Source organism: Gobius niger (assembly GCF_951799975.1).
Source record: "Gobius niger genome assembly, chromosome: 3".
Lineage (NCBI taxonomy): Eukaryota > Metazoa > Chordata > Actinopteri > Gobiiformes > Gobiidae > Gobius > Gobius niger.
The window spans coordinates 3,487,641-3,502,749 of record NC_136854.1 but is presented as its reverse complement, the minus strand read 5'-3'; the positions used below and the strand labels follow the sequence as shown (position 1 = coordinate 3,502,749).

Here is a 15,109-nt window from a genome sequence, read left to right as displayed (position 1 = left end):
CCAAATGAATGAATTTCACTTCATCTGTGACACAAACACGGCTCTGGAAACAGACAAAGCCTCAGCTCTACAATTTATTATTACAAATATAATCACACTTTTGTGTTTTTGTGGAACAATTTCTTTCAGCTTTAAATTTTGAAACTGTGATTTTAAGTTAAAATCCAGAACATTATTACATGTTTGGAACTTTTGGAAAAGTTTAAAGTAGTTCATGTGATTTATGTAAAAAGTGGAAAAAAATATTGCAAATGTAGATGTTATGGCTGTTTTTAGGCGTGTACATATTTGTACACTAGGGGGCGACAGGGAAATGCAGATCTACCAAATAAAAGACATGAGAGAAAAACAAACACTAGATTCTGAAAATTTGGCTTAAAAGAACGTTTTCTAAAGAAATCCACATCTCAAGCTGCAACAGACAAAATGTCAGGAAATGAAAACAATAAATATTTCAAAATGTTCAAAATGAACACAGGATGAACACAGGGTTACATGAACTTTCTCCAGAATAATAATGAAGGTCTCAGTTCAAAAGGTTTGAGTGAAAACAGCTCAAACTCTCCTGACATCAATATCACAGCTGTCGACACGAGAGAAACTTGTACAACAGCAAATCTTCTCAGAACAACCAACATTTTAAAAGTATATTGAGAGTCAGACTTACATCTCCTGGGCCCCATCCATTGTTCTCCAGCAGGACTCAGTCTGAAACAAACACAGACTCAGATCCACAGTTTGTTTGTGTCGACTGTAATAACTGTGTAATAACTGTGCAATAACTGTCCTCACCTGAGAGTGGAGAGTGAGCAGTGGGGCTCCTCCTGTAGAGCAGTCAGGAGCTTTACTCCTGTGTCTCCTGGATGGTTGAAGCTGAGGTCCAGGTCTGTCAGATGGGAGGGGTTGGACCTCAGAGCTGAGGCCAGAGCAGCACAGCCTTCCTCTGAGATCAGACACCCTGACAGTCTGAACACACAGGGTTAAACAGAGTCATAGAAATGACAAACTCACAGAGATGAAGAGTAAACCCTCTGACCTGAGCTGCTCCAGTTTACAGTGAGGACTCTTCAGTCCAACAGACAACATCTTCAGCCCTGAGTCCTTCAGGTCATTGTTACTGAGGTCCAGGACTGTCAGACTAGAGGAGCTGAGGACTGAGGACAGAGCTTCACAGCTGCTCTCTGACAGGTTACAGCCGCTCAGTCTGGAGAGAACACACTGTTTTAGGAGAAGTTTAAAAGGTTCATACTTACATAGACCTCACTCACAGAGCTTTGTTGGAGGCTTTGACCACTGGCAGCAGCCTCAGCAGAGCCTCCTCTGAAGCACAGTATTTCTTCAGCTCAAACTGCTGCAGAGCTTCTTCTGATGACAGTAAGATGAAGGCCAGAGCTGACCACTGAGCAGGAGACAGTCCACCTTCAGACAGACGTCCTGAGCTCAGGTACTGTTGGACCTGCTCCACCAGAGAACCATCATTCAGTTCATTCAGACAGTGGAGCAGGTTGATGCTTCTCTCTGCAGACACTTCCTCACTCAGCTTCTGCTTGATGTACTCAGCTGTTTTCTGATTGGTCTGTGAGCTACTTCCTGTCTGTGTCAGCAGACCTTGGAGAAGGCTCTGATTGGTCAGCAGTGAAAGACCCAGAAGGAAGCGCAGGAACAAGTCCAGGTGTCCGTTTGGACTCTGTAAGGCCTGGTCCACAGCCGTCTGGTGCAGATGTTGTTACGGCTCAAAATGGAGAACCCAAAAAATAGACACAAGAGCTCAAAAATACAACTGATTTATTTAAAGCTGGACTGGAGTCTTCAGTGCGGAGCAGGTGGTGAACTAAAAAAACAAGAAACGAAGGTAAGTATCTCAAACAGGTAAGTATTTCAGAAATCTTAAGTAGCCGATCAAAAATCACCATCTCACAGGACGGAACAATCTGGCAGAGTCTTGCTGGAGAGCATGGTCTTTGAATCAGCTTGATTGCAGATCTTACGCAGGTGCTATCCAGAAAACTCCGCCCATGCACACACACACTCGGGAGGGAGGAAAACTCAGCCCCAGAGGGAGGTGTGACAGTACCCCCCCCTCTAGGAGACGTCACCGGACGTCCTACCAGGCTTGCCAGGGAACGCCCGGTAGAAGTCACGAAGGAGGGTGGCATCCAGGATAAGACCCCGGGAAACCCAGGACCGCTCCTCTGGGCCATAGCCCTCCCAATCCACAATAGTAAGAATTGTGTCATTACCTTCTGATATAGGAAGTCCGGTGACAAAATCTACTGCGATGTGGGACCATGGCCTCCTGGGGATCGACAGAGGATGGAGCAGCCCAGCAGGGGGCTGGTGACCGGCCTTACTACGGGCACAAATAGAACAGGAAGTGACAAACTCACGAGTGTCTTGGCGTATGGAGGGCCACCAGAACCTTTGCTTAACAAAGGAGAAAGTTCTGTAGAAACCAGGATGACATGAAAGCTTCGAGGAGTGCCCCCATTGAAGCACCTGAGATCTAACAGAATCAGGGACAAACAAACAGTTAGCTGGACCGTTGCCTGGATCCGGCTGTGAGCGTTGAGCTTCTTGAACAATCTTTTCAATCTCCCACTGAACTGCCCCCAATAAATGTGAGGTAGAGGAACAGTTGACTTCAGGACTTTGATTCTCTACAACACAGGTGGGGGGAAGAATAAGACCTGGCGGCTCAAGTTCTGGCTCATCAGACGACTCTTTGCGGGACAGGGCATCAGGTTTGGTGTTCCGGGATCCCGGACGGTAAGTAAGAGTAAAATTGAATCTGCCGAGGAAAAGAGCCCACCTGGCTTGTCGGGAATTTAACCTTTTAGCTGAACGCAGATAAGACAGGTTTTTGTGGTCCGTCCAAACTATGAAAGGGTGCTCTGCTCCCTCCAGCCAGTGCCTCCATTCATGCAATGCAGAGACGACAGCCAGCAGCTCACGATTTCCGATGTCGTAGTTAATTTCTGCTGGTGTAAGTCGTCTAGAATAAAAAGCACATGGATGTAACTTTTGATCCTTTGGGGACCGTTGGGACAGGACAGCTCCTAAACCGGAATCAGAGGCATCCACTTCAACTATGAATTGCCTGGAATGATCTGGATGCAACAAAACAGGGGCAGAGATAAAACATTTCTTCAAGTTGGAAAATGCCTCCTCTGCTTCACCGGACCACTTAAAGGGAATGGCTGTAGAAGTAAGACGTGTAAGAGGTGCCGCCTTACGGCTGTAGTCCTTGATAAACCTGCGATAAAAGTTTGCGAAGCCAAGGAATCTCTGGAGCTGTTTTCGGGTTTCAGGTTTGGGCCACTCTGCCACAGCCTTGATTTTGGCAGGATCTGCCTCGATTCGCCCCTGTTCAATGACAAAACCCAAAAATTGAACAGAGGATTTGTGGAATTGACACTTCTCTGCCTTTACGAAGAGTTTGTTTTCTAGAAGTCGCTGAAGGACCAACTGGACATGCTGAATATGTTCCTCGAGATTTCTGGAAAAAATTAGAATGTCGTCAATATAGACAAACAAAAACTTGTTCAACATGTCTCTTAGAACATCATTTACAAGGTTCTGGAAAACAGCCGGAGCATTTGTTAATCCGAAGGGCATCACCTTATATTCAAAATGGCCTAAAGGTGTGTTGAACGCCGTTTTCCATTCATCCCCTTGGCGAATACGAACGAGGTGATAAGCGTTCCTGAGGTCCAGTTTTGTGAAAATAGTGGCTTCATTGAGGGGGTCAAAAGCTGAATCAATGAGTGGCAGAGGGTATTTATTTTTGATTGTTATGTCATTAAGACCGCGGTAATCAATACAGGGCCTTAAGGTACGATCCTTCTTGTCCACAAAGAAAAACCCTGCCCCTACTGGAGAAGAAGAGGGCCTAATCAAACCTGCTGTTAGAGAGTCCTTGATATACAGTTCCATGGCCTCTCTTTCGGGACGAGACAGTTTGTACAGGCGGGTGGTTGGCAAAGGCGCACCAGGGAGTAATTCAATGGCACAGTCATAAGGGCGATGAGGAGGAAGGGATAGGGCTTTCTCTTTGCTGAACACCTCGGCAAGGTTGTGGTAAACTGAGGGAACTGAAGTTAGATCAGGAGGACTGGGAGATGAAGGAACAGGACTTTTACTGTGGCCAATGGCAGACTGAAGACAATGTGAATGACAGAAAACACTCCAGCTGACAATCCTATTTGCCTCCCAGTCAATGTGGGGATTATGGAGCTTCAACCAGGGAAGCCCTAAAACAACCGGAGCATGGGGAGAGGTAATGACTAGAAACTGAGCCTCCTCTCTATGGTTACCAGAAAGTACGAGCATGATAGGAATGGTGCGATGGGTAATCTTCGCTAGACGTTCTCCATTCAAAGAATTCACATCTATAGGCGGTTCAATGGGTTCAATAGGAATCCTGGCTTGTGCGACCACAGAGGAGTCTATGAAATTGTCATCTGCTCCAGAGTCAATGAAAGTAAGAAGTGGAAGGGACTCACATAACCACAACAGAGAGGCCTGGAGCTGAAGCCGATTCGGTGTAGGGGGATGGGGAGAGGAGGTTCGGCTCACCAGGACCTCTCCCTTCACTGGTGAGCCCTTTCTTTTGACCGGAGAAAACAGGAGTCAACGAAATGGCCACTTTGTCCACAATACATGCATAGCCCAGACCTCTGACGTCGCTGCCGTTCGGCTGATGAGAGGCCGGCTCGACCTAGTTGCATGGGCTCCTCGGCAGCGAGTTCTGGTTTTGACGGACTGGAAAACACAGGAGGAAAGCGGGTTTGTTCAGAAAAATTAGTGGACGACAACTGAGATGCATGAGGTTCGCGAGTTGCATATTGGCGTGCAGACTTCTCTCTGCGTCTCTCTCTGAGTCTGTTATCGAGCCGAATCGAAAGAGAAATTAACTCCTCCAGGCAGTTAGTCTCATCCCGAGCAGCAAGTTCATCCTTGACATTCTCCGCTAATCCCCTAGTGAAGGCAGTTTGCAATGCCTCGTCATCCCAGCCACTCTCCGCAGCAAGTATACGGAAGTCTATAGCGTACTGAGAGACTGAGTGTGAGCCCTGGTTAAGTGCTAGTAGTCTCTTTGCAGCCTCTTTCCCCTTAACTGGATGATCAAAAATGTTACGCATTTCTTCAGTAAAAGCTGAGTAGGACCGGAAAATTCGTGAGTTAGCTTCCCATTCAGCAGTGGCCCATTGTGAAGCCTTGCCAGAGAGTAGACTAAGAACAAATGAAATGCGTGACTTATCTGAGACGTAGGTATGAGGCTGCTGGTCAAAAACAAGTGCACATTGCAGAAGGAATCTGCCACAGCATCCCAGGTCACCGGAGAATCTTTCGGGCGTGGGAATGAAGGGTTCCCGGGAAAGCATGGCTGGAGGTGGAGCGGAGGCCTCAGGCTGTTCAGAGGAAGAGGATGGTGGAGCCGTGTGGGTAGTGAGCTGTGTGGAGAGTTGGCTCACATCATGGCTGAGCTTAGCCACATTGGTGGACAATTCCAACAGCTTGGCGGTGATCTCCCGGAGAATCGTATCATGTTGTCCAACAAGAGCACCCTGAGAAGCAAGGGCTTGTTTGAGAGAATCTTGGTCTGCTGGGTTCATTTTGGCCAGATTGTTCTGTTACGGCTCAAAATGGAGAACCCAAAAAATAGACACAAGAGCTCAAAAATACAACTGATTTATTTAAAGCTGGACTGGAGTCTTCAGTGCGGAGCAGGTGGTGAACTAAAAAAACAAGAAACGAAGGTAAGTATCTCAAACAGGTAAGTATTTCAGAAATCTTAAGTAGCCGATCAAAAATCACCATCTCACAGGACGGAACAATCTGGCAGAGTCTTGCTGGAGAGCATGGTCTTTGAATCAGCTTGATTGCAGATCTTACGCAGGTGCTATCCAGAAAACTCCGCCCATGCACACACACACTCGGGAGGGAGGAAAACTCAGCCCCAGAGGGAGGTGTGACAGATGTTTCAGTTTAGGTTTGACTCTGAGCAGAGTGGACTTCTGTGTTTTTGTGGAGAGCAGGTTGACTCCAGTGTCGAAGAAGGTCTGATGGACGTGAAGAGCAGCCAGAAACTCCTGCACACTCAGATGGATGAAGCAGTAGACCTTGTCCTGGTACAGGCCTGGCTCCTCTCTAAAGACCTGTGTGAAGACTCCGGAGTACACTGAGGCGGCTGCAGCGTCCAGCCCACACTCGCTCAGGTCACTCTCGTAGAAGATCAGGTTTCCTTTCTGCAGCTGCTCAAAGGCCAGTTTTCCCAGAGACTGCACCATCACCCTGGTCTCTGGACTCCAGTGTGGGTCTGTCTCAGATCCTCTTTCATACTTGATGTTCTTGACTTTGGCCTGAACCACCAGGAAGTGGATGTACATCTGAGTCAGGGTCTTGGGCAGCTCTGCTCTCTCTCTGGTCTTCAGCACATGCTCCAGGACTGTGGAGAGGATCCAGCAGAAGACTGGCATGAAGCACATGATGTGGAGGCTTCGGGACGTCTTGATGTGGGAGATGATTGTGTGGGCCTCGTCTCTGAACCTGTTCCTGAAGTACAGCTCCTTCTGTGGGTCGCTGAACCCTCGCACCTCTGTCACCATGGAGACGCACTCAGCAGGGATCTGATTGGCTGCCGCGGGGCGTGTGGTTATCCAGAGGCGAGCGGAGGGAAGCAGGCTCCCCCTGATGAGGTTCACCAGCAGCTCCTCCACTGAGGCGCTCTCTGTGGGCTCCGTCAGGGCCTTGGTTTGGGTGAAGTCCAGAGGAAGTCTGCACTCGTCCAGACCGTCAAAGATGAGGAGCAGCTGCAGATCTTCAAAGCTGCTCACTTCTTCTGTTGCTCTAAAGAAGTGATGGAGCAGCTGCACCAGGCTGAAGCTCCTGTCCTTCAGCACATTGAGTGCTCTGAAAGTGAAGGGGAACAGCAGCTGGACGTCCTGGTGGGCTTTGCCTTCAGCCCAGTCCAGACTGAACTTCTGAGTGAGCAGTGTTTTCCCGATGCCAGCCACTCCCTTTGTCAGCACTGTTCTGACGGGCGCCTCTGTGTCCGCGGGGCCTTTAAACATGTCTTCACATGTGATGGCTGTCTCTGCTCCGCCTGCTTTCCTGGAGGCTGTTTCCATGTGTCTGACCTCATGTTCCTGGTTGACCTCTGAGGCCCCTCCCTCTGTGATGTAGAGCTCTGTGTAGATCTGCTGCAGGAGGGCGGGGCTTCCTGCTTTAGCCACGCCCTCAAACACACACTGACACTTCTGCTGCAGGTCACGCTTAAGTTTATGCTGAAGAACTCGAGAACATCTCCCTGAATGAAGACACAGACAGAGCCTGAGTCTCAGAGAAGATCAAATGACTGAGTGAAATGGACCTACTGCTCCACAGACGCTCAGCCAGCTCCTTCTGCTGCCTCCTCCTCAGGAAGTTCACAGTGATCTTCAGAAAAGCCTCTCCATCCACATCAGGCTCTAAGCATTCTGGGTGATCTGTGCTCAGAACCTTGTGGAGTTTCTTCAGCTCCTTCTGGACAAAAGTGAAGATGTCCTCCTCCAGAAGCTGCACAGACACATTAGAAACAACACAAATGCAGTCAGTGTCAGATCTGTGTGAAACAAGTCCATTCATCTGAACATCTCCAAACTTCAGTGAAGGACACACCTTAAATATGGAGTCCAGCTGAGTGTGATGTTGCTGAGCTCTGAGCTCTGGAGCCTGCTCCACTCTGTGACAGAGACACAACAAACACCTCAGGATTCAGCTGTTTCTCTCACACTTTCAGAACCTCATTAAACCACTGTCTGTCCTTGTGTTTAAAGAAACTCAATCTTACAGATCTGAGGAGAGGTTCAGTGGTTGAAACATGGACCGGTCGCTCCTGAGGGACTCACAGACGGGGCCTGGTTCAGAACTGTCATGTCTGACCCCAAATACACTGCTCACAAAAACTTAGGGCACACTCAAAAAACACATCCTAGATGCCAATCAATTCGATTTTTCTGTGAAAATCTTCATTCATAGTATAGGGCAGGGGTGGCCAACCCGCGGCTCTCGAGCCGCATGCGGCTCTTGACCAATCAGAGTGCGGCTCTTTGCATGATTGGAGATCATGTTTAATACAATGCGGCTCTTTGCAAAATAATTGGTAAATATTTCCCATAAACTGTAACAGTCTTTGACCAAAAATCCAACCATAGTCCTACAGACCCTGTTTCCATCTCTACATGAATGAGAGTCCGTCTCTCTCCTTTTCGAGGCAGTGTGTAAAAGGTGCCCGTGCAGCCTCAGTCAAAGCGGGATGTAGGTAAACCAACAGGCAGGCAGATCGTGGCACTAGGATTAGCTTCTGTGCTTTTCAGATTTCTGATCAGCTACTCTTTATTTGATGTAATTTGGCCACATATTCACAGAAAAAGATCAAAATTAGGAAATGGAAAAGAGCGGAGCTCTTATGTAGCATATGGTGCGAAGCGCGACATCGTAACGCGGAAATACGCAAAGTCATGACTTTTCTTTCACATGTGACAGTAGCTGTAACAGATGCAACTTAAAACAGACTCTCAGATCCTCCAGAGGCTCCTGGTTAAAGTTCATGAACTTTATGCAGCCGAGAGTGCGTTCTCTGCACAGTCCAGTCAGGACGAAGCTGCAGGCACTGAGCGCACAGGCCAGGGGCGAATCAGAGAAGGGGGCTCAGTGGGCAAGGCCCCACATACAAACACACCCCAGCATTAAAAAAGAAAAAAATTATAATAATAATAATCTAATTCTGTCTCAGTCAGAACAGGAAACACAAAATGTCATATAATATACATGTATTTCAATCTTGTTGAGGAGTAAAACCATTCAATCTAACACAATTATTAAAAAAAGAAAGAAAAAGGCATAAAGTTATAGTTTATTGTGATTAAATAAAACGGTCACATTCTATTTAATCACAATAAACTACCGCCCCGGAATCTCGCCAATGGTTGGTGCCTTTGTGGCTCTTCACAGGATCAAGGTTGAAAATTTCGGCTCTTGGTCTCTGACTGGTTGGCCACCCCTGGTGTAGGGCAATGTGTTGAGAACAAAATAACATAAGAATGATGAATGGAAATCAAATTCTCAGCCCCTGGAGGTCTGGATCCAAAATTATAGTCAAAATCAAAGTGACAAATCAGGTCACTGGTTGATCCAAATTCTGTAGAAATTCCTCCAAACGAGTCTGTATCATCCTCAGTGGTGTGTGTGGCCTCCACGTGCCTGAATGCACTCCCTACAAAGCCTGGGCATGCTCCTGATGAGACCACGGATGTCCTCCTGAGGGATCTCCTCCCAGACCTGGATTAGAGCATCAGTCAGCTCCTGGACAGTCTGTGGTGCGACGTGGCGTTGATGGATGGACCGAGACATGATGTCCCAGATGTGCTCTATTGGATTTAAGTCTGGGGAACGGGCAGGCCAGTCCATAACATCAATACCTTCATCATGCAGGACCTGCTGACACACTCTTGCCACATGTGGCCTGGCATTATCAGGCATCAGAAGGAACCCAGGGCCCACAGCACCAGCATATGGTCTACAATAGGTCTGAGGATCTCATCCCGGTCCCCAATGCCAGTCAGGGAACCTCTGGCTCGCACATAGAGGCCTGTGCGGCCCTCCAATGAAATGCCTCCCCAGACCATCACTGACCCACCACCAAACCGGTCATGCTGGATGATGTTGCAGCAGCAGAACGTTCTCCAGGGCGTCTCCAGACTCTGTCACGTCTGTCACATGTGCTCAGGGTGAACCTGCTCTCATCCGTGAAGAGCACAGGGCACCATTGGCCAATCTGCCAATCGCTGTGTTCTCGGGCAAATGCCAATCGGGCTGCACGGTGTTGGGCAGTAAGCACCGGCCCAACTTGTGGACGTCGGGCCCTCATACCACCCTCATGGAGTCGGTTTCTGACCGTCTGAGGACCAACATGCACATTTGTGGCCCTCTGGAGGTCATTTTGTAGGGCTCGGGCAGTGCTTCTCCTGTTTCTCTGTGCACAAATGAGCAGAGAGCGGTCCTGCTGCTGGGTTGTTGACCTCGGTCGGCCCCCCCCCAGGTCTCCTGGTGTACTGGCCTGTCTCCTGGTATCTCCTCCAGGCTCTGGACACTGCGCTGGGAGACACAGCAAACCTTCTTGCCACAGCACGAATGGACGTGGCATTTTGGATGAGCATCACTCCCTGAGCAGCTTCTGTGGGTTGTAGATGCCTCCTCATGATACCTCTAGTGGTGAGAATACTGGACAAATGCAAACGTGTTCCAAAAATACGGTACAAAGGATGAAAACAGGGAAATGGTCTGTGGTCACCACCTGCAAAAACATTCCTCTTTTGGAGAAATCTTGCTAATTGCCGCTCATTTCCACCTGTTGTCTGTTTAATTTCCACAACACCAAGTGAAATTGATTCACAATAAGCGTGGCTTCCTAACTGGACAGTCTGATATCCCAGAATTTGACTGACTTGGAGTTACATTGTGTTTTTTGAGTGTGCCCTAAGTTTTTGTGAGCAGTGTATTTACAAAAAAATACATTTACAATAAACTTTCTGTTTCGTTTCCATAAACATTAAATATTAATACTAAATGTGATGGGTCCTGGTTCATTTGATGATAAACCAGTGGGAGAGAAAATAACAGTAATTGTTATTGTCACAAAACAAAAACAAAATGTCAACATTTACTAAAGAAATCTTTCTTCGATCCTTCTCTTTATGTCACAATAATATTCCATAATACACAAAGTCAAAACTCACCGCTCTGTCCTGAAGTTTATTGGTTTTCCCATAGACCGGTCACTGAGGGACTCACAGCTCGGACCAGGTTCAGACGGGGGATGTTTCTGGAGGATCCTGAGACAAAGAAGAAAAGACACTTCAGTGAAACACACAGGACTGTCCTGGATCAGACTCAGGAAAGGATCATCTGCTCCTTCACAGAAACAATATAATCTGATTGAAATAAACCTACTCTTAAGTCTTGTACTTTTTTATTTTTTTGTTTTGATTGTTTTGGGAACCATGGAGTTTATGGAGACGTGGCTGCAATGGGGTCCCACAGGGAACAGTCCTCTCACCGCTTCTATTCACTGTTTTATACCTCAGACTTTAATAGATACAGACGGCATCTCTGGAATCGCCCATATATGGTCATTTTTGAAAACAGTTAAGGGGGAAAACAATTTTGAAAAAAATTATATTTTCTCTAATTATTCAAAAACTACTGTAACAAATGCTGAAATGTGAACATAGTTTCCACTAAATAATCATAAAAAGACATGGGGAGGAGCAAAGTGGTTCAACAGCCCATAAATACATGAATAACGGAGAATGCTAACTTGATGCTACATGTTAGCAACGGGCTAATGCTAACGGTTAGCTGGCGCTTGCTACAACTGCCGTTTTTTCACTTCTACTGAACAATCTGCTGTGAGAAAATATCCATATGGACCCGATTTACACTGGACTTTATTTGTGTGTGATAAATAAGTTGATATTCCACCAGAAAATGGCAAAAAAGAGTGGAAAATTGTGTTTCTCTAAAGATTCTATTTTCCCCCTCGGCGAAGCCACGCCCCCTTCTATGACGAGACGCCGTCTGTATCTATATAACAGAGGGCTAAGAGAGTGGACTCAGCGGAAATCTGAGGTAAATCTTAAAATGACTCATATCTGAAAAAAAACACTTTAAAAAGAGGTCAAAGGTTACTTCAAAACGTTGTGTCACTAAAGTTGCTCAAACAGAGACCTGACGGTTTATTCCTATTGACTCTGTCCAATTCTAAAACGTAAACACTAAAATGTCATTAACATAAAGTGGTGTGAGTCGACTTACTGTAAATCATGTTTCACTTTAAAATTAAACAATAGATCATTGGAGCGATCACTTCTCACTGACACCGGGCCGATCCCAGGAGCAGATCTGTGAACACAAGAGAGACTTTAGGTCTGACTCTGATATAAAGGACAGAGTTAGAGACTCTGATATAAAGGACAGAGTTAGAGACTCTGATATAAAGAACAGAGTTAGAGACTCTGATATAAAGGACAGAGTTAGAGACTCTGATATAAAGGACAAAGTTAGAGACTCTGATATAAAGGACAGAGTTAGAGACTCTGATATAAAGGACAGAGTTAGAGACTCTGATATGAAGAACAGAGTTAGAGACTCTGATATAAAGGACAGAGTTAGAGACTCTGATATAAAGGACAAAGTTAGAGACTCTGATATAAAGGACAGAGTTAGACAGAGTTAGAGACTCTGATATAAAGGACAGAGTTAGAGACTCTGATATAAAGGACAGAGTTAGAGACTCTGATATAAAGAACAGAGTTAGAGACTCTGATATAAAGGACAGAGTTAGAGACTCTGATATAAAGGACAAAGTTAGAGACTCTGATATAAAGGACAGAGTTAGAGACTCTGATATAAAGGACAGAGTTAGAGACTCTGATATAAAGAACAGAGTTAGAGACTCTGATATAAAGGACAGAGTTAGAGACTCTGATATGAAGAACAGAGTTAGAGACTCTGATATAAAGGACAGAGTTAGAGACTCTGATATAAAGGACAAAGTTAGAGACTCTGATATAAAGGACAGAGTTAGAGACTCTGATATAAAGGACAGAGTTAGAGACTCTGATATAAAGAACAGAGTTAGAGACTCTGATATAAAGGACAGAGTTAGAGACTCTGATATAAAGAACAGAGTTAGAGACTCTGATATAAAGGACAGAGTTAGAGACTCTGATATAAAGGACAAAGTTAGAGACTCTGATATAAAGAACAGAGTTAGAGACTCTGATATAAAGGACAGAGTTAGAGACTCTGATATAAAGGACAGAGTTAGAGACTCTGATATAAAGGACAGAGTTAGAGACTCTGATATAAAGGACAGAGTTAGAGACTCTGATATAAAGAACAGAGTTAGAGACTCTGATATAAAGGACAGAGTTAGAGACTCTGATATAAAGAACAGAGTTAGAGACTCTGATATAAAGGACAGAGTTAGAGACTCTGATATAAAGGACAAAGTTAGAGACTCTGATATAAAGAACAGAGTTAGAGACTCTGATATAAAGGACAGAGTTAGAGACTCTGATATAAAGGACAGAGTTAGAGACTCTGATATAAAGGACAGAGTTAGAGACTCTGATATAAAGGACAAAGTTAGAGACTCTGATATAAAGAACAGAGTTAGAGACTCTGATATAAAGGACAGAGTTAGAGACTCTGATATAAAGGACAGAGTTAGAGACTCTGATATAAAGGACAGAGTTAGAGACTCTGATATAAAGGACAGAGTTAGAGACTCTGATATAAAGAACAGTGGTGGATCTCACCTCTGAGCTTTGGGGTCAGTGGTTTTCGAGGTCGAGGCTCCGTCCTCTCTGAGCTCTGGATCCATGTTCAGCCACAGACCTGAAGGACATCACAGTGAGACAGTTCATGATTTGTCAGAATTCTTTGTCCAAATGAACGGCCCTATCCCTGATTTTCTGTCGTTCTGAATAGTTTTGGAAACTATTCAATTAAAATGTTTGTTCTTCCTGTTACAGCGACAAATCAGGTTCAAAACTAAACTAATTTATACAAATATTTTGCTTATGTTAAAAATATAATTGATTCTAAACTCTCTGTGGTCTGACTGCAATACTGATATAAAAAATTTGCCTTGAATATTTTCCTTGTAACTTGTCTTGTAGGGCCAAAAAAAGAGCTATCAATGTGTGGTTTGGCAGTTATTCACAAAAGTACCACTTCTTTATATATTTAAAGTTTCAATAACATAGCATTATTACTTAATGTGTAATTGCTGTTGTAAAAGAAGAACATTTCAAAAAACGGAAATTAATTTTAGCCTTTTTTATTAGGCAATAATAGAAAAAGCATCAGGAACAACTGTGTAACACAATTAATTAGATCCTAGAACCATATTATGCATTCACACAAAAAAGAATGTTCACTAGGCTTCTAGTTTAGCTTGTACAGTCTTCAATATGAAGAAAATTCCAGGCGTTTTTAGGTTGACATAGCTGGCCTAGGGTAACATTTTTACTTTTCAAAGAAAACAATTCTTGGCAAAGCATCAGGGCCAACTGAATAACACAATAAATTGGATCCTAGGACCATATTATGCAATCACACAAAATAGAATGTTCACTAGGCTTCTAGTTTAGCTTGTACAGTCTTCAATATGAAGAAAATTCCAAACGTTTTTAGGTTGACATAGTTCATCTTGAATCATAACTGTCACATACACAGACACATAAAAAGTGCTACCCTCATGTGCTTTTGATCCTCATTACATGCCTACTCCATTTGGATATCTAGCAGTTTTTTTGGGGTCTTTCCGTGAAGCAGGATTAGAAAATGAACACAAACTAACTATATACAAATTTACATTATTTACAAAAGGTGGGCTTCTAAAAAGTCTCTACACCTGTGCTGCATCCCGTAGTCATGACAGTTTCTGGTCATCTAGGCACAGTGGCAAAAGGCACGTCTTACAGTGCCAGGGAGTGGAGTGATGGCAGTGATGGCAGAGGTGGCATCCCTCCGCACTCTTCCACGCCACTGGAGCGGGCCTGATGGGCGACCTGCTCCTGGCATCTCCACCCTCCAGAGCGGCCAAGCCTGACCCTGCTCCGGCCACGGACCAAAGCATGGCCATTGGAAGCCCTCTCAGAAGGCCTCCTATAGAAAATAAATACAAATTACTTACTGGGAAGAACATATACAGTAATATGAAATTACTTCAATGATCAATACATTTTACCAACTACCATTATTCTTTCAGAAAATAGCCATAGTTTCATTACTTTTTGCTACAACATGCATGCAAACATTATTGTATTGTCTACCCCATGCACTATCTGAAAACATGCTCTTGAAGCTATGTGCATTAGTATACTCAATATAACAGTGAGTATCACATCACAGTAGTGAGTATTTACAAAGAAAAACTAATACATTGATCTGTTCAAATAATGTGTTTGGCACTTCAATTTCCTATTATAATTCCATATTGACATCTAGGTCTTTCTGACATAAAAATCACAAGGAAAGAACGTAAGCTTGTCATAGT

The 15,109-nt window shown here is 44.9% G+C and overlaps 1 protein-coding gene across 1 annotated transcript in view; it reads right to left on the bottom strand.

The window, feature by feature from the left end:
• The window catches only part of LOC306960576 (protein NLRC3-like), a gene marked incomplete at both ends in the record, with an annotated part of 115,704 nt that overhangs the window by 2,251 nt on the left and 98,344 nt on the right, over positions 1 to 15,109 (bottom strand). Inside the window, 3 exons of the mRNA XM_079553008.1 lie at positions 668 to 708; positions 793 to 966; positions 1,037 to 1,204. Coding sequence (XP_079409134.1) covers positions 668 to 708; positions 793 to 966; positions 1,037 to 1,204 — 383 coding nt within the window. The remainder of the gene's footprint in view (positions 1 to 667; positions 709 to 792; positions 967 to 1,036; positions 1,205 to 15,109) is intronic.